The sequence below is a fragment of the Bactrocera oleae genome, chromosome 6 (assembly GCF_042242935.1).
Source record: "Bactrocera oleae isolate idBacOlea1 chromosome 6, idBacOlea1, whole genome shotgun sequence".
In the NCBI taxonomy this organism is placed as follows: domain Eukaryota; kingdom Metazoa; phylum Arthropoda; class Insecta; order Diptera; family Tephritidae; genus Bactrocera; species Bactrocera oleae.
In genome coordinates, this window is record NC_091540.1 from 42,374,319 (window position 1) to 42,394,387 (window position 20,069).

The 20,069-nt window shown below is 35.2% G+C and overlaps 1 protein-coding gene across 7 annotated transcripts in view; it reads left to right on the forward strand.

The window, feature by feature from the left end:
* LOC118680417 (streptococcal hemagglutinin) overlaps positions 1–20,069 on the forward strand; it is a 423,094-nt gene that overhangs the window by 257,188 nt on the left and 145,837 nt on the right. For 2 of the 7 annotated variants that reach the window (XM_070111746.1, XM_070111747.1), the window contains exon 1: positions 5,303–6,097. The exons of 1 other annotated variant lie outside the window; for it this stretch is intronic. In XM_070111746.1, the coding sequence (XP_069967847.1) occupies positions 5,951–6,097 (147 nt within the window). In that variant the 5' untranslated portion in view covers positions 5,303–5,950. Of the gene's footprint in view, positions 1–5,298; positions 6,098–20,069 lie in introns of those variants that run through there. 4 more of the 7 variants (XM_070111753.1, XM_070111754.1, XM_070111752.1 and 1 more) reach the window with 4 other exon arrangements.

Genomic DNA, 20,069 nt, shown 5'->3' on the forward strand with positions numbered 1-20,069 from the left:
CTTCAATGTCTTCGGTAAATTTCGGATATTTTTTGGAGCGCCATTCGGTAGATTTTTGAACAATATTTTTAAACCCACATCTCGTTGTCAATAATGATGTGTTTGCTGAATATAGGGTCTTCAAGCGACTACTCGAAATATTTTTACAGCGAAAGTCGTCATTCAAACCGAGAGGAAAGAGAAGGTGGTTACTTAGTTCTAAGCTCTCTGCGCTCTGAGAACACATTTGAAAAATATCGACTTATGAAATAATCAAGTGACATTTCCAAAAAGGAATTAAAGGCTGAGGAAACGGTTGAGGTGAAGAGTGACTTTATAATGTACACACATATCTTAAAGTTGTCAATTTTTGAACTACGTTAGTCATGGTTTTGAAAGGTGTAATGGGAAATTAGAGATTCCCTAGCTATCTCTCAAAAACATATCCATAATAAAGAGACTAAAATAGTGACAGAAAAACACAGATTGCCCGGTAAAACAAGACGCAAGGTCTTCTTTATCTGGTTTTATATAAGTAAATTCTATATTCCGTTATTACTAACAAAGCATCGTACTGTTCCAGTAAAGATACAAACGCCCCTTAAAGAAAATAATAAACAACAACAATTAGTAAGCGAGAAGCTGTGTACTCGAAAATTCGCAAGTATGAAAATATTGTTCTACAAAATTGACTTGAGATCAACAACAACCAACAACAACAGCTCGATACAATTCTCATGTCACATAAACAATTGTTTTTATTGTTGTCATAATTAGCTGACTTCATATTCACTGTTATTGTTAGTTTGTGCATTTCAATTGAATTTGTTGGAATTTTTCGTCTGTTTACTTTGGGTTATGTGCGCAAAAATATTTTTCAAATGTGAAGGTAATTTTTCTTCAGGAAACTAGCAAACACTGAAATTTGCAGCGTCAAATTACCATAGTCTCTTCGCTAACCGACACACTGAATGAAAGCGCAAAAATTTTGAGGGCATTACGAGACCGCTCATACATAACAAGCGTTCGCTGTTTTTCGTATGGAGTGAAGTGAATATACACTGAGAAAAATTTAAAGAACATTTTATTTTGGTTTAATAGCTAAAAAAATACAATTAATTGATAAATATTAAATTATGTTTATTTTTATGAAACTACAACAAATTTACGAAAGTCAGTTTTTTCTATAGTTAAATAACTATAATCGTGCGTGTTTGCCAAGAGATGAAGCAAATTAATTTTTATTCCATTGTTCCAATTTTCGAACATGCGTTATAAAGGTACTGTCCTTGTGCGTCTTTTTCAGTTTATGTCATTCAATTGAAGCGTAAACAATAATAACTTTTTTCACTCAATTATGTCGAATTTTGTGACTGAAGAAGAGGTGCGTGGAGTTCTTCTTCATTATTTTAATATGAAGAAAATCTTAGCCAAAGGCATCCTATTTTGGTGGATGTTTACGTTGAACATGCTTTAGCTGAGTCAATGTAGTAAATGTTGTTTGCACGATTTAAATTGGTAAGCTTTGTGTGGAACACGAAGAACAGCGTGAAAGCACGTAAAAGTTTGAAACTGAGGAGCTGAAGCACCAATCGGAGAAGATTGCTGAACACTTTAGAAAGTGACTGGTGATGAAAAATGGATTCATTACAACAACCTGATATGCTAAAACCAAATGTGAAACCTAGCCAACCAGCCAAATAACGGCAAACCCGTATATCCATAACGACAAGGTAATGCTCTGTATTTGGTGGTATGAGAAGGTCATGCTTTATTAAGAGCTTCTAAGATCGAGTGAAACTATTACTGGGAAACGCTACCCACAACAACTCATCAAATTGAAGCGAGCGATAGCCGAAAATGTCCGGAAGTAGCGACTAGTCACGAGACAATATTTTCCCATCATAACAACGCTCGGCCCATGTTACACGACCGGTTCTATTTGAAAAACGGTGGCTGGGAAGTTTTGCCTCACCCACCTTATGGCCCAGACCTTGCTCCTTCTGCAATATATGGTTCACATCAGAACAGGGTACTAAAAATTTGCTTAATTAATTTTTTGCCACCAAGGTGGCGCAGTTATATTGAGATGGAATTAACAAATTGCCAGAGAGACAATTGGGCAATACCTTGGATAATATTAAATTGAACATACTTTTCTAAAATAACTTTAAAACTTAAAAAAAAGTTCGACTATAGTTATAACCTGACTTACAGAAATCACTGTATTCCCATATAATATTGGTGCTTGAAGCATAGACGGACCGATATCACTCATTATTTGCCATAAATCTTATTATGCTTAAGAACCCCTAGTCAACTACTTTCATTAAAATATCTGAAACACTGGTCGAGATATGCGATATAAACACAAACAAAGGAAGGAAAGTAGTTTTGTTTTTCGTGTCTTAATTATAGCTTTATTTAGTTTTTGTAAGAGGAAAATTTATGGCGACGTTTTCGAAGGAATTATGGTGTATTAAAAGTAAGCGTGATTGTGGTCCGATTGCCGCTGCCAGACTTACATAAATAATATATAGATTCTCCGATAATATACCCGATCAAACAAATAAAATTTAATGTTGTATTTACATTCTGCCAAGTTTAAGAAACTCCCCAATTTCTGCATACTTTTTATGTACAATAATTCCTAAAAATATTTCACTTCGTATCTAGTGTTCTAAAATCACGTTTTATAATGTTTGCTTTTTCCCAATGTGTACTCGCACTTATGAATAAAGCTCCAGCGCGCTCGCGCCAACGTCACCACAAATTTCCAGCGTTTATGTTCAGAAGTTCGGCTTTGCTGTGTCAGCCCCGAAATACTCATTCTAAACAATGCCATCGAGTGACAACCGCCACCTAAAAAATGCAATAAAAAAATTCAAATACACAATAATGATAAACAATAACAATTAACGGCAGTAACAATCACCAAGGCAACAAAAACAACAACAACGCAATAACAATAGTTTCAACAGTAATCACATACGAGCGCATGGAAATAAGATTCGAAAGAAATAACTATGAGCAAATGCATAAATAAAATGTAGGGCTTCACAAACATATGGTACACACACACACACACTTATATATACATACATGGAGGTATGCATACATCACTGGCAGCCGAGTAACTCCTATTACATGCCATCACTTGCCAATCGCTTGCATTCCAAAAGCTACCCAACTCCCATTTTGCATGCATCGCACGCCGCTACAAACACACAAATGCACACACACGCTTCAGGCGGCCTCCATCGGCGGTGCGCTCTGTGTCCGTCTCCATCGACTCATATTTCGGCCTCCTTTTGCCAGCGTCCCCACGAATTGCGCTACAGAATTGTTGGTTGTTGTTCATGTTTACCTGATTGTAAGTCGTGTTGTTGTGGTTGGTAGTTAAACAGTATGTGTGGTTGTTATTATTACTTTGCCTATTGAACGCTGAAAAATTCTACAAGCAAGCCATGAGCGCATGTGTGTATGTATCTCAGCACCTGTGTTAGATAGTGATTCTTGCTTTGGGTTAATCTCATCAGACATTTGAGCGCCGCTACCGCCAAGCAGGTCTCTGCGGCCCCAATTTCACTCGCGGCGCTTGCAGTTTTACTGCTTACACATGTACTCGTAGCACCTTCCACGCTCTATTCTACACGCTTTACAACTCACGCTATACAATTGAGAGCATTCGGGGCGTAGAGGCCTCAATGAGAAGCGAAACTTTATTATATATATACTTACATAGTATTACTACACCCACTAAGTGAAGGAAAGGTGCACTGGCGTACAGTGGGTTAAGTAGAATGACTACTGCGGTAGAAAATGAGTATGATTTGTATAGAATTTGTTTTGGTTAGTTGCTGGCACTGCATTTCATCACCTCTCAGCATTCGTTTTTTATAATAGGATGAAATATTATGAAAGTGCTAATAGGGATATACAATTGAGACGCTTTGCGATATGACTTACTTTACAACATTTTGCATGGAGTTGATTTTTGTGATAGGTGAGTTAAGTTAGTATCCGACTACATTTCATAGGGACCTCCGGAAAAAAGTACCAGGTAGTGAGGCAGATGTAAAAACATTTGTTATTGCAATGGATGCATGCAGGTAATGTTTCAAGCAATAGTCAAAATTTAGATGTTTGACATAAGTCTTCCTCACATAATAAATCAGAAAAATTAAATTTCTAGTAAAGAGATAGATGATCCAATTGTAGGCACTACATTGTAGATGAAAGTTTAATTCCAAAATACTATTAAATTAATATTCCTTAATTCAATATGGCAACGTTCTTCACAGTTAGTTTTATAGATATCATTAACTTAAAGTATTATCGAAAGCTCTCAATGGAGCTTTATGATTACTTAAGGCATATATTGAAAAATGTTTCTCAGTTTGCTCTCGCATATAGCTGGCAATCCTATTTCAATATATTCATACTCGCGCAACATACTGCTACAGAGCATAATAGTTTTTTTCAATTAATATTTTCTAGAACGTTTTCCTAAGCGCTGTACGTTGATTAAGGATTAGGTTTAAGAGTTTTGGATTATAGCGAAACATTAAGCTTTTTCCAATTCATATATTTAACGTAATTTTTAAGCATGAAATTTATCGCCAGTCATCTTTTGGGGTCGGCCCGGTGGCGACCAACATAATATTTGCGCAATAGTGACATTTTTGGCTATATTTAATAGCTTCTCTCTCATTTCACTCTTAATTTCATTTATTCGCCCCACTGTGCCTTCGGTAGTGTAAATCCGTCGTCAAGTGCCATTTCACTTTGTCCGTATTTCGCGTATTTTGTTGTTTCATGCGCGCACGAACCGAATTATTTATTGTTTATTATTATTATTATCACTGCTACCTATTAGTGCTTATTTTGTTATTGTTGTTGTTGCTGCGAGTGTTCTCCTTTCGGGTATTATTTATTTATTTTGCATGACAACAAATGCTCTCCAATGCCTGGCAATCACCAACACGCAACAATAAAGGTATCATCAACTAAAACAACAATCGGAATAACAACAACAATAACACTAACAACAACAAGTGATTGCATTAAATCCGCTATCAGCTTACTTTTAGTTACGGTTGACAATCGGCAGCCAAACAAAGCGAACACGGCTGTTTGATATGGTGGAGAAGGAGAGGGGGTGGTGGCGGTCAACAAAATTGTTGAGAGAGCAGTGCAAGTGTTTTTATTGCATTTTCGTTTGTTACTCGCAGTTCGTGGCGACTTGTCAAATGCGTCGTCAGTTAGTCAGTGACTTTGTCATGCCGTCAGCGCCTCAATCGACGCGTCAAAAAGCGTTTCTGCAGCGGCGCGTTTTTCAGTGAGCCGCCCAAGAAGACGGCCGCACGGACTGACAGCTAGTCAGCTGGCAAGAAGTAGGTAAGCAAGTGCTGCTAGCCACAAGTTGGCGCGGCCCAGCAGTCGCTCAGTAACTTCAGTCGGTTCAGTTGGGCGACCCAAGCCGCAATCGTAAAGCGCAATCGAAGTAATCGAGTTCAGCCGAATTGAAACGAAATTAGTGCCGCTAAGAATTCTGCGAAAAAATAGTGAAGCATAGCTAAAGAAAGCGCAAATCGGAAAGTTCTAAGTGAAAGTGAAGTGCGTTTAATTTAACGGTAATAATAAAGTTTATCACTGAAACATAAAAATCAAGTGCAAAGCGCCTCTGGCAAGATCTATAGCGCAATCAGTAAGTGTTATAGTGTGCAGTTCAGTGTTTGCCGTCAGCTCGAAAGCTCCCTGGCAGTGTTGTCCTTGTGCGTCTTGCCCCTAAATGCTGTTTTGTTTGTGTCGGCGAGTGCATTTCTTATCCTCTCCGCCGTGTGTTTCTATTCACATTCACCGCTCGTCCCATTTTCACATGTAATGGGACTTTCGTGTCCAATGCACATTCGATCCATCATCTCTTCCGTCCACCTGTTTGTCGTGTGTGTCTCTTGTGTGCGCCTCAATGTTTACCTACTGTCAGGGCCGCTTTAATGGCGGTGTTTTATTTCATCGACTTTTTGTGTTGATTTCAACAGTTTGCAGTGGCTTCGTCATGGCTGTAAGGCGTATGGATTCATTCAAACGATTTATGGATCGGATTCGGAATTGGGTAAGAGAAGAAAAGATTGTAGGAAAAAATGTTTGAGTTAATAATTATATGCAACTGAGTATTAAATAATATTTCTACAGTGGATGCTAAAAATAAACTGTTATGTGTATACTCCTTTGCAGCACCATCGCTAAGCAGAAGTTTTATGCAAAACTAAAAGGAAAATTTAGTAAAAAATTATTATTTTCAGAAATATTTAAGAGTTGTTCATAAAGTCAAAACTACAAATTGGGATTTGTAATAAATAACAAATAATATAGGAAACCATAAAATTGAAAATATTAATTTTACGATACTAAGACTTAAAAATAATGTTCTTTTAATACTGATTTATTATAAAAAATATCTTGAAAATACACAATTTGTTTGTATGATTTCAATATTGTAAGTTTCCTTTCAGTAAGAAAGTTGCCTAAAAATGGAAAGAGAGTGAAGGAACTAGATTATTGGTTGAAAATATGACACTAGAGCTTTTCCTACATTAATTGTTGAACATACTATTTAAAAATGTTTCTGGTGCTACCTGATATTTCAAACGGGTTCCACAAACTGAAAAAGTGTTGCCTGCATTTAGGCTGAATATAGAAATTTTATATATGGTATAGAGCATATTTGAAACTTCTTGACCGGGAATTTTGCAGATGCAGAACATCCAGTAAGTCACGGCTACCGAAACTCCAATTCTTTAAAAGAATTAGAGCCGAAACTAACACATACACACTGTGGAAGTCATAAGGGCTTTGAGTGAGAAAGGGATGAACGATCACACGTACACAAGAGTTTCGGTTAGAATTGTCAATTGACCCTGAGGAAACTATAAGAAATTTTAACAGAAACCTTTGGTAGCGCTGTTGGGTAATTAATCGGTGATTTAACCGATTGGTAGCTTGAAGGAAAATTTTATGACGTGAAGATATTACTAAAGATATTTTTGGGATATGCGCAAATATAAAATATATATATATTATAAATTATCTGCAACAAACGGTGGTAATTATCACTCAATATCAAATATTTAGAACCCAGTTTCCTATAAAATTCAAACTTAGAAGTTTTAACGGAGGTGGAGTCGAATTAGGCGAACAAAAATTTTTTTTAAATTATTTTATACATAGCTTGTCAATCGATATGTGGTTTAACAACAAAACGCTATAAAATTTATAGGTTTTTAGGACGCCGTTAGTTTTTATTTGCGGCAAATTGGAGGCACTTGTTTTTTATTTTCATTTTGTCTTAATTGCCTAATGGCAATTTTAACACATTTCTCCTAACACCGAATTGAATAGACGGTTGAACATGTATGTAAAGATTGTACATGTATGTAAAGGCATGCATGTAGATACATTATTTTTGTTGTTGTAATGCGGCGCCTACTGCATTAATGGTGTGATTGCAATATTAAGCTTTGCTGTTAACTAATCATACAATTTGTTTGCTGTTTTTATAAATTGGAGCATGGTGGTATGTAAACACATACATAAGTAGGTATGTACAAGTTTATATATAAACTACAAGAAACTCTGGTATTCATTGGAGATATTGTGAATATTGAAATAAAAGTGTATATGCTTGTGCGCTTGCACAACCACACAGTTGTTGGAATCGTTAATGAGGTAAAAATTGTAGGCTTCTGGTGTGTAAGTTTCAAACTCGTTGCTTTCATTGGTGTAAAAATTTCTACAAATTGCATGCTACTATTATTGAAATATATATCTACAGCTTTCGCATTGCAGACGACTTTTCTCTCCGAAGTTCCTCATTACTGCTTTCGAATTAAATTTAAAACTTTTTCATTTCCCTGCGTCTTTCCAGTGATCCTTTATGTACTCACTCAGAATGGCATATCCCTCTTTATACTACGTACAAACATGTTGTTTCGCAAAAATACAACAAAAAGTCCTCGGTAACCAACATAAAAAATTAACATTCAACAATTAACTAAATTGATTTTCTCGTTGCGCACACGTAGATACTCTCAAGGATACACCAATACACATACTCACAAACATGCCGAAACCATTCGCGAAATGCACAAAAATTTTGAATGTAAAGGGGTTAAAGCATGGTGACCCCTTTTTGCTTAAAATGCAAGCTTGCTGGTTAACTATATTTCTAGCATTTGAATGTAGACTAGACATGAACTAGTCTACTAGGAATATTAACTGCTTCGAAACAAATTTAGTATATAAAATAGTCATGACACTTTCTAAGGTTTTAAAAAAGGTCAGAACGAAGGGCAATCGTGCCCACCTCCCTAGAACCATGTGTTGAATCTCAGAAATTTTATCTTCATTGTATTAGGTCTATAACTATTGTATATTAGTACGATTTATTAAGAGATGGTGATGGATTTGCGGGGAGTTCTTCTTCATGACTTCAGCATGTCATTATATTTTGGTGGAAGTTTATGGTGAACATGAACTAGCCGAGCGAACGTAGCCAAAAGTGGTTTGCACGACTTAAAAGTGATGATTTTGGCTTGGAAGAAAAGTAACGTCCTGGACAGCGAAAAAAGTTTGAAGATGAGGAATTGGAAGATTCAATGAAGATTGTAGACAAAAAAGAAGAGATCGCAGGATCTTTAGGAATTAATTGAACAGCAATTTCAAAATATAAAAAAGTAGCCGAATACATTCAAAGGCAAGGAAATGGGTAAAAAAACACTTTCAAGGTAGATACATCGATCATCCACATTCTTTTCAACCTCTGTGAAAATAGGTAAAATCGGATGATAACCACGCCCCCTTCCCATATAACGGTTGTTTTTAAAACTACTTAAGTACTATAACTCACTGAAAAAATGAGCCACAAGCATTAAATTTCACAACCAGGTTGGTAAAGAAAGGTTTTTTGGGATCTGGTGTGAAATTCGGACCAACTTTAATGGAAACCTATATCTCAGGATCTACTCGAGCGATTCAACACCCAAATTTGGTGTGTAAGGTTACCCAAACTTTCTTATTAGACACTACAAAAATGGGCTAAATCGGATGACAACCACGCCTAATTCCCGTATAACACATTTTCAAATCCCGCCTGATTCTTTCACTTTACAGTATACAAATTAAACATAAAAAAACTATCAGAATAAAATTTTGAACAAATAGTGCCCTCAAGGTAATTCATCTTACGTCCAAAAATTGCACTATAATTCGTACCAAAATAGGTAAAAGCAGGTCAACACGTCCTCCATAAGGAATCCTAATGAAATTCTAATATGAATAACAGTTTATCCCCTTTTCTTAAATTAATAAAATCACGGTGTCTGAAGGTGTTCCTCCGCCTTTGTTTTTTGCAAGTTGCAGGAGTATTAAATGTTCGGCTACACCCGAGCTTTGTTCTTCTTTACTTGTTTAAAATTAAAACTATAATAACTCAACTAATGCATAACTACTACAAGTGGGCTGCGAAACGAACTAGTCCATTTCAGCAAAAACTACTTGCTTTGCCTTCTGGGTAATTATTATATATTGCAGTGTTTATTCCATACCAAATGGACTAGCGTGACTAAAGGCAATTCTGTTGTGGATCCAGTGCACTCGAGTTCTTTATAACGGTCTATGCTGGCCTGGAACTTTGAAATAGTTACATATGTATATATGTAGGAATATAAACGAGGCAGCCATTAAAGCCTATGTCTATGCGAGCAGACAGCTTATTCCTTACCCCCGTGTGTGTCTAGGAAGGTGTGGCAGACAGGTCCTCTGAGTGGCAGTTGCTCATGCGGAAGAACTCCCTCAATACTGAAAATGTTTAAAAATAGGGATAGTTTTATGTAAATTTTATATGGATTAATGAAATGACAGTTAAAGTTTGGCAAATTGAATATGAACACCGTTATACCGCGCACATAGGAGGCTTTAGGTCTTTGAGAATATCAAAGTTAGTCAAAATTGGAATTTTTCGTTATTAGTAATTTCCTTTCACATTTATTTTGTATGTATATTTGATGTGGTTTGCTGTTGTCACTGTGATTGGTGTACGCGGTCGGTATGCCAATTGGTTAATTCGCTGCGCGCTGACTGATGTGCAACCATCGCGAATTCCTGCCGATTTGATGTGCCACAGAAGACAAAAATGCGAAAAAGTGAAACAAATGAAAACAAAAGCAATTACAACAATAATAGCAGCAGCAATAATGCATGCAAACAACTCACCGTTGAGTGAAAATAATGTGGGTGCTACCGTCGCTTCGGTTTACGTTTAATGCATGCAAATTTTTGAATTTTTAAAATGCCGTTAATAATGCCTAAATACACACATAAACACATAAAAAATGTTGCCACATACATATGCATGTGCCTGCCTCCACAGTGTATGCATAAAATTTCAGATTGGCTTTGATTTAATGGCCTGAGCGTTTGCCGGGTATCCGAAGAAATCAATGGCCATAATTGAAAGTTAAAAAGAATGCCAGACTGACTTACCGTTTGGGCATAGTAAATAGGCAATAAATGTGGGAGCGTGTTATTAGATTTGTACGCCGTTGAGACACACATATTTGCAGCGGAAAATATTGAATGTAAAAGTGAGTACTTTCTTCGGTTTGGAAGAATGTTAGAAAGTGTTTTTGGTTTATCCGACTGGAGTTATCCCTCACAGCAAAGCTGACATTTTATAGGAGTTTTATATATTTCATAATACTTAATTTACCGCCTATTAAATCTAGTAGCTTATTATATAGAAGAAAACTTTCAGTATTATAGTTTACATTAAAAACTTCACAAATTGCTCAATTCCCACATCACTGATTCATTTCTTTAAAGAAATTTTTTTTACTTTATAATATATTATATTATATTCCTTCCCTTATAGAATTTTTTTTTTTATTTTCCTATTTTTTTGCAAAAATTTATCGATACAAATTATCCACCTATTTATTACTGTTTATCGATATTTGAGAAAAAGCAACATTTTTTAAATGTTTGTTAAATGCTGTTTCTCATCTATATAAACTTCCTTTCAATGATTTATCGCAAATTAATACTTGACTTCACTTATTATACTTCTTGAAGAACGTTTAAATGTTTTACTAGTTTCCGCTCCATTATTTCAAATATCTTCTTCTCTTTAACGATATCTGTTCTAGAATTTTATTTTAAAATAATGTATCGTTAATTTTGCACAGGTAAGTTAACAGTGCAATACATTTCGTCGCTGACCCGATAGTTAATGTAATATTTATTAATATTAAACTTTTTCATTTGTTTTTTCTGACATTTCGAAATAAATTTTTAGGCTAATTTATGGATGTATTGAATTTTTTTTTTATCGAACGACCATATATTTTGTTTTGATTTCTTTTCCACATACATTTCAGTATGTTCCCGAAAATACTGGTTTATTAATGATTTCTGATAAAAATATTTTCCAGAGAGATTAAAGATTGGTTGTTAAAAAAATCAAGTAAAAGGCATTTGAAATATTTCTCGTTGGACAATGCATTAAAATTTTATATATTTTTTCCTATAATCCGATTATTTCTGAAACATGTTCATTATGCACTCCCCTCACATATTTTACCACGCATGTTGTCGCTATCGATTCATCCATCAGCTAAACTGTCAGTTAAAACCGCCACTGGTTGTGGACAAACGAAATTCACACAAATGTCAAAAGGTGGCAAAACACGAATGAAGATAACACGACTTAACGACTTCTTATCATATAGCAAAAGTCAATTGCCTCACCCTAGCGACAACTTTTCAAAACATAAAATTATTATTAAGAAAATTAAAAAAAGGGAAGAGGGACAGAAGTTTGGTAGCATTTACAAACAATTTACTAAAAGCTAAAAATAGGGCTGCCACTAAAAATAGCAATAAATGCTTGTCTCCCACCCACGTAAGAGCATTTTTGCGATAGTGACTATGGGTGTGTGCGCCTTTTGAGTGACAATATTCCTCCAATACACACAAGCAAACATAAAAATTTATTTGAGTTTGAGGAGTGCTCGTTTAATGAGTAGTGGGGTGAGTGGCACTCGGGTCTTGTCAAATCCATTTTTATAGACTGACTTATGCATTTTGATGGACATGCAAATGAGTTTTTGTATACGGCACTCATGCGCAAAGTAGCCTGTAGTAAAATTGATATTCATGATTTACTTATTCCTACAGGGCACGTATGGTTTTGTGCTCGATATAATACCATACTACCACCAGCAAATTGTAGCTTTTGGCGAAATCTCTTCAATTGGGCATCTGAATGTAAAACCTCTCCTTAGTTATTAAATTGATGGGCGCTGGAAAGAAGTTACTGATATTAAGCTCTATTTTGAAGCAAGATCTTGAAGTACAAGTTATGAAGGGATAAGTTCCGGTGTAACAGAACATTTCAAACCCTTTCACCTTGCGTTACGTATTACGTGCATTGAAGATAGGGATAATATTGACCTGATTTTATTTATTTTTGGCTTTACTACATATTATTAACGCAAAAAGATGCTCTCTGATTTTCATCAAGTTACCTCACTTACCATCACCAATACACAGGGTTTCCAAAAAAGAGTGATATGATTAAAAACAAACACACTAACTGTTAATAAAATTCAAATATTTTTTAATTTAATTTGAAGTACAATCGATATAATAAAGTTCTGAATGCAACTTTTGCAGGAACGAATTTGATGAACTCAATTCGCGAGTACTTTTTCCACTAAATCAAGTCGTATGTCATGAATAGATCGTCTAAAGCTTGAAGAGAGTCCGGTTTATTGCTAAAGAGCAATGACTTCAAATAACCCTACAAGAAGTAGTCTAATGGTGTTAAATCACAACTTCTTGGTGGCCATTTAATGTCACAATTTCTTGAAATTATCGAATGTCCAAACTTTTCTCGCCATAATTTGGTTGTTGCACGTGCTGCGAGGCACGTACCCCTGTCTTGTTGGAACCAGATGTTGTCAAGATAAACTTCTTCCAATGATAGGCATAAAAATTTAGTTATCATCGATCTACACCGCTCTCCGTTGACAGTCACGATGTCACCAACTTCATTTTGAAAGAAGTATGGCCGATGATTTCACCAGACCAAAAACCAAAAACTACACCAGACAGTCAATTTAAGTGAATATAATGGCTTTCCAAAAATAATTTGTGGATTTTCCTTCGCACCAAAATCGACCGCTTTGTTATTTTACCGCACCACTCACCCTGCCACTCACCGACCATAAAATGACAAAAGCGCACGAATAGTTAGAGAAGTATTGATCCGGTTCAGTACATTTTTGACCGAATTTCAATAATTTATTTTACAGATTGACCAACATTTTCGATAAAAAGTTCGCAATAGCTAAATAATTTGACATTAACTTCTCTAAAGCCCTCTCGTACCATCTTAGGTGGAAAATTAAATGCGTTTGGCGCATTTAGTTGTTGAATTATCGCGGCTTCAGTAGTATTTAGCAAAACCATTATATGCGCAGAGGACGGGGTTACAATCCGTTTTCATCTATTTGCACACTGTCGATAGAGATAAACCTATTAGAGGGCGACAATTTTTATACCAGAGGTTCCCTTTGCTGTTGGAAACCCCTATATCAAATTAAAGGTTTATATTTTAATTAAGTGCTTAGTTATGGTATTTTAAAAGTTTTCGATTAATGACGTTTTGTGGGCATGGCAGTGGTCCACTTACGCCTATCTACGAACTCGTTCTTACTCTTCTACCAGAGAACACATGTACCAAGTTTCATTAAAGATATTGTAATTTTTACTCAACTTATCGCTTGAACATGCGGACAGACGGGTGGACAGACAGACAGTCACTCGGATTTAAACCCGTCTTGTCATCCTGATCATTTGTGTATATAAAATTCCATATCTATCTCGATTATTTTTCGGTGATACCAACAACTGTTAGGCAAAAAAAACTATTATTCTCTGTAGCAACATGTTGCAAGAGTATAAAAATGGTATCGAAATTTGAAAGTCTATCCATCGATGACGTTTATGTTCCCTAAAACGCATGCATGTGTATTTTAAGGCCAAAGTTTTTTTTTAACTCAGTTTCACGCTTCTCTGTTTTTTCAAATGACCTTTTGTTGTTATTGCCAATTTTAGCTTTAAAATAATGACAATGAATGGAGTTCATTGAAAATATTTTTAAGTACCACTCTTATTGCACTTCGGGCGAACTCCAGACGTTTTGATAATTCCAAAGATTCGGGTTACTTTACAGACTTAGGTCGACTAGCCCTTCGCTGATTTATTGTTAATTCTGGCTTCTCCTAACTATTTCAATCGTGTGCTAAACGCTCTCTCATTTTTGGCGAGGAGTTTACTCAGTTGCAGATGAAAATTTAGAAGTTCTCAAGAGTTTACTCAGTTGCAGATGAAAATTTAGAAGTTCTCTATTGCCAGCCGAGGTGATACTCCTTTTAGATTTGTTTTTAGGTAGGTCGGTGCTCGGATCAAACCTTACAACGTGTCCTATATTATAGGACTACATTACTTGATTTTTTGTCTTAAAGTAAATCTCGAGAAGATCAGAGAAGTAGAACTGCCCTATTTACATAGGGGTAGCTAACAAGAGTGAAGAAAACGAATGGAATCCACCACTTACTCACCAGCTGAGGTGTGTTATATTACGTTAAGCCTCCTTCGGATAAATTAAATTACTTGTGTTGTTATCTGTAATCACTTAAATTTAGTGCAACCCAGTGCAGAGCTTACAGCAACAAAAAAAAACCCAACCGTGCAAGCAATAACAGCGGCAACGCCGTTTACAACAATTCATTAAACTTTGGCTTACATGAGTGTTTAGTATAGTATTGTTGTTGTTATTATAATTGTAGTGTTTTGCATGTTTGGTGCATTTTTTAAGTGCGTAAGTGTGTATGTGTTTTGAAATGTGTATGTGTGCTTGCTATAAACAATTTTGCGGTTTGTGTGCTTTCTCACCTGCTCGCTAAGGCTCTTCTTTGCACCTCCTTGCCTGCCTCTTGTCAGGCGGTTTCCCCTGCCTGCTCTTTGTATTTACTATTTATCCATTCATTCAGGCATAAAAAAACTTTTATAGAGTTTTACTCATGCGCAAATTCATTCATGCATTTATAGATATTCCTGCGTTACATTGTTGCTTTATTGCACACGAACGTATTAGGGTGGTGCACAAATATTTGTGGATCAGATTTTTTTAATATCTCGCATTTGATACTAATATTATTAACATTTCATTTATTTGCTTAATTTCGTTGATTTAAATGTTGCATACAGGTGGCAACCCTTCCTAAAAGTATGTCTGACAAAAATCTTGCTTACACTAATTTAGCTTGAAACATATATGATAATACTTATTTATACATTTTTGTGTATTTTATCATTTTTATTGTTCAACTAATTTTTAACTGGTGGCAACTCCCAAAAATGTGTTCAGTTATACGACTTTTGAATAGCTTAGTATTAAGTTTTTATTAAGTTTACACTATAATAACTTTTTTATCCTATCAGTTTTATTTTATACTAAATTTGGAAAGGGATTCCCAGCTCTCTCATACGAGTAAACAGATATTTTAAACTCTTATCTTTCTTTAAATTAATAATAATTCAGTTTCTTACTCAAATTTCTAACTGTAAGGCTTTTTAATCTGTTATTTCAATTAATTAAAATTTTTTAAGGTGGCAACACTTTTACCATCTTTCACATGTGATATTAAATGTATCTACTTTTCTTATCAATATTTCGATTTAGAATTTTGAAACAAGTGGTAACCTTCTCACATTTATTGTTCTGATTGTTCTATTACTTAGGTGTGATAGTTTAGGTCGTGGTAATAATAGTGAGGTGCAGAAAATAGTTCTTATAATATTCTTTATGGGTCACCCTAATAAAAGTACATAAAAGCTACATGAATATATGTATACAGTCAACCCTCCTATAACGCGGTGAGTGCGTACCGCGCCATAAGGAATGAAGAATTAGTACAAATCACATCAATCGTACCGCGTTGTATGGAAACCAATAAGGAAAAGATAAATTATAAATTATTATTTTTAAATTGAAGAGTTCATATAAAGAAATAATACCAAACCTAAGCTAAAAAACTTTTTACCAACAAAAACAAGAAGGACTTTTGTAAAATTTAATCCATCAAATTTAGACCTTTTATCACATCTTGTAAATCGACATTTGGCACCCATTCGTTTTCCTTATTTTCGGGGTTTCCAACACTCATTAAGCGTTGATGGTTTAATTTCCGCGCAAGCCGATGACTCGGTTTTAATACAATCTAAAATAGAAAATTCCATTTAAACTTGGGTAAGGGTTTTATTTTCACTACTTTCTTATCTGTCGAAAAAGGTTTGGAAAACTTGGCGTGTGTGATACATTTTTAAAGTTTGAATGACTCCTTGGTCCAAAAGATGTATTACTGACGTGCAGTTAGGAGGGAGGAAGAAAATTTTTACATTTGGATGATCCAGTTGTATGTTGTGGCAACCAGCGTTATTAAGAACCAAGAACTTTGAAATATAAATTTTTTTCCATCGTATGGGTTTCCACTGCCGGGCTAGAACAATTATAAGTGATAAGGTAAGCCAGAGATAATCTTTATGTAAACATATGCAGTTACTATTAGTAACTATAGTTACTGACAGTATGTCCCACTGCCTGTACCTACATGAAACTGGCGCCATCTGTTCCCTTATAATTCAAATAGGCCCTAATGACCTAAACAGCTTATGGGATGCTACTGACGGACACCGCGTTATGTGGAAACCGCCTTCTGAGAGTACCGCGTTATAGGAGAGTTGACTGTATATGTCTCACAAGTCAGTTAGTCGTTCGCTTGCCGCACACCTTCCACAACCACCTGCCACCAATTTGCCGCCGCTTACCGGCAATAGTGACACGTACATATAAATATACTAGTACATGCATATGTATGCATGTGTGCGTGTGTGTGTATATGTATCTAACTATTTTTCTGAGCCGCCGCCTTACCTCCATCTGCTACCTCAGCATTTAATTATTTTCTATTGCTGCTCCCCGCCACTTTCGTATTTGTATATTCCTTTGCATTTCATCAACCATTTTCATTAGACGCTCATAGCTAGCCGCTCAGTACAGTGCTGCGCTGAGCTTAGCGAAAAGCCACATTTTTTATTTACTTAGTTTTTATTCAGTTGCTGGAAAACTCGCGAAACACTCAGTCTAGTCTAGCGTCTAGCGCGAGCAGCTACATACAAACAGTATAGGATCATTGCGAGTAGAAGTCTAATAATGGACAGACAGAATCACTCAGCGACAATATAGACACTGGTTCACACACATATACACACGTATGTATATGCCCGGTTCGTGCGGTCAGTCGGTGCGGGTCTTTAAATTGCAATAATCATATATTGCCGCATAGCGTGGACGATCAAGTTGGTGCCACATGCCGCAAAGCGTTGCAAGTGAGCTAGCAACACATACTTGTGCGCATAGAAAATACAATAAAAACCAAAGTTAAAACAAAAAAAAGAATATTGGCGCTCTTTCAGTCATTCGAAAAAATTTCAGCAAAATAAATTCAATTTGAATTCACCTACAAACTGTTATGTGTTTATATAAAATAACATAATATTTATTACAAAAGTGCGTTCGTTTTGCCAAAAAGCGCTTGAGCGCACGCCAGTGGGTAAATGTTGAGTGAAATATTTGGTATGTGTATTGCATCGCTTCCATGGTGCCGCGCTGTGCCGCCGAGGGGCGCGGTGGGTTTGTGCAAAAATACAAAATCATAAGTGAACGCCGTCACCTGTGTGAACGCCTGAGGCAACAGCGCCGTGGCCGATGTGTCCGCCGCGGACCAACAAGGCCGACAGTGCGAAGAATGCGAGGTTGGATTGCGGTCCGACCGCCTGACCGGGCGACAGGCAGTGGCCACATAAATGTGCATATGTTTGGCTGGACACTGCGCTGTACTTTTATTTATTTTGATAATTCTTTATTTTCTCTATATAAATTTGTGCTTTTTTATCATTATTGATAGATGGCATATTGGCGATTTCCGACGTGACCTGCGTTATGCAAAATGCTCCACGCAAATCAAACAAAAATGTTGCGAAAATCATAGCAAAATAAATAAAGAAAATCATGATGTGGAAATAGAAATTAAAAGAAATATTGAAAGTAAAGCGCCCAGAAAATTTGTGATAAATAAAAAATAAATAAAAATAAAAAATAATTATTTCGTAATGTGTAATAATGAAAGTGCCCGGTTAAATACATCATAAAACAAAGCAAAAGTAAAATTATGACTTAAGAAGGAAATGTGCAATTTAGTGTGCAAAAAAGTAATTATGTAATACTATACTATATCTTATGTGTATTTGTGTATGTTTTGGAAGCTGTACTTACTGTAGTTACTCACTTATTTGTTTTCTGTTTATAACTTGCGGCTTATTACATTCTTTAAATTTTAACAGCGAAAAAAATAATTAGTTTATGAAATTAAGCAGTTAAATAAGCAAATGATTAATTTAATAGTAATTAAAAAAATCTTAATTAACAGATTTAAAATTAATTTAAGCAACACAGCCTCTAAATTTAGTCTTTCTGATTATATTTTTAAACCTTTTTTGTTGTATATTGGGCGACGCGGCTCTTGACTATAGTGAAATTTAAGGCCAGTTGCCTTAATCAGCTAGTTTTAATAGTGTATGTAACCGGTATATTTTTCTCTGAATAGCATTCTCAGAATAACATATAAAAAATATAAAAAATCTGAAAGAGCAATTTAGCAGCATTTGTGCCAACTTATTATTAAACCCCTCTTCTTGTAAGCGAACGGGAAACGAACATTTACCAAAATAGTTAAACTTTATATAGACTTTAGCCCATATTTTTGTAATTCGCTGATAATTTACATCGATTTTTTGTTTTATTTCGATTTTTCAACTTATCCGAGTTTGAGTTGAGCTTTCTTTTGCGCCGATTGTAGATATATGCAGAAAGAATCATCTACCATGAGCAATACATAAATCTCTATATAGAAAATAGTACTATTTTCACTAATTGGTAAACATTTTAGGGCATAATAGAACTTCTGTCGCGGTGCAAATCTCAGTTTATATTTAACTGCCATACACCTCGCTATCAAATAGTTGTTGTAAAACGTTTCTCGCTGTTGAAGCTCGTGGCTTATACTAGTAAACCGAAAAAATTATTCTTCTCAACCGTTATAGTGTTCACAGTTCTATGTGCTTTGGATACCGGGTTTTTGTAGCATTAATAAAGGTTTGTTAGATGCTCGTTGTTGTCTCAAATATATTTTCTTTTATAATATATAATAATAAGATAATTTTTCATGATAGTTCTACCTTCATTAAGAGTTTTGAACTTGTTCGTAGACCCGATAAAATGAATTAAATCGACATATATTGAATTTATATTAATTCGAGTTTCTGTACATATATGGAAGAGAGCCGGTTAGTACATACATATAATTTCGATCATTCATGTCTCAGTAGAAGTAGACTTACTACAATTATAGTAGAGTTAGATTTCAAAATAGGCTGAGTCTGCTTTTCTCCTTAATATTTAAAAACACTTTACTGCTTTTGTTTAAAATTGAACTTGAAGTTCCTTTTGATGGTCACTTTTTTCAACCTACTCTTTTCGAACTGTCATGTCTTGCTCTTTCCATTGCGACATAGAGTCACTGAGCTGATACCTGTTCCGTAGTGGGTCACTAATATGTCGATTCAAGGCCATTAATACTACACAAAGCGAAATGAATTCCTCCAATTAAATAGATTATTATTATTTTTTATTAATTCCTCGATGTCTTTTTTTTTTTGCATTGGGTATATATAGATTTTGGAACAAGAATGATATCCTTTGCTATATTATATTAAAAGTTGAGTGTTTCATGTTGGAAAGGAAAATATATTCTCAAACGCAAATTTCTTTTAATATTTTTTTCAATTAACAACAAGATATATAGAAATACCAGAATAGCAGTTCATATACTTAACATGATTTC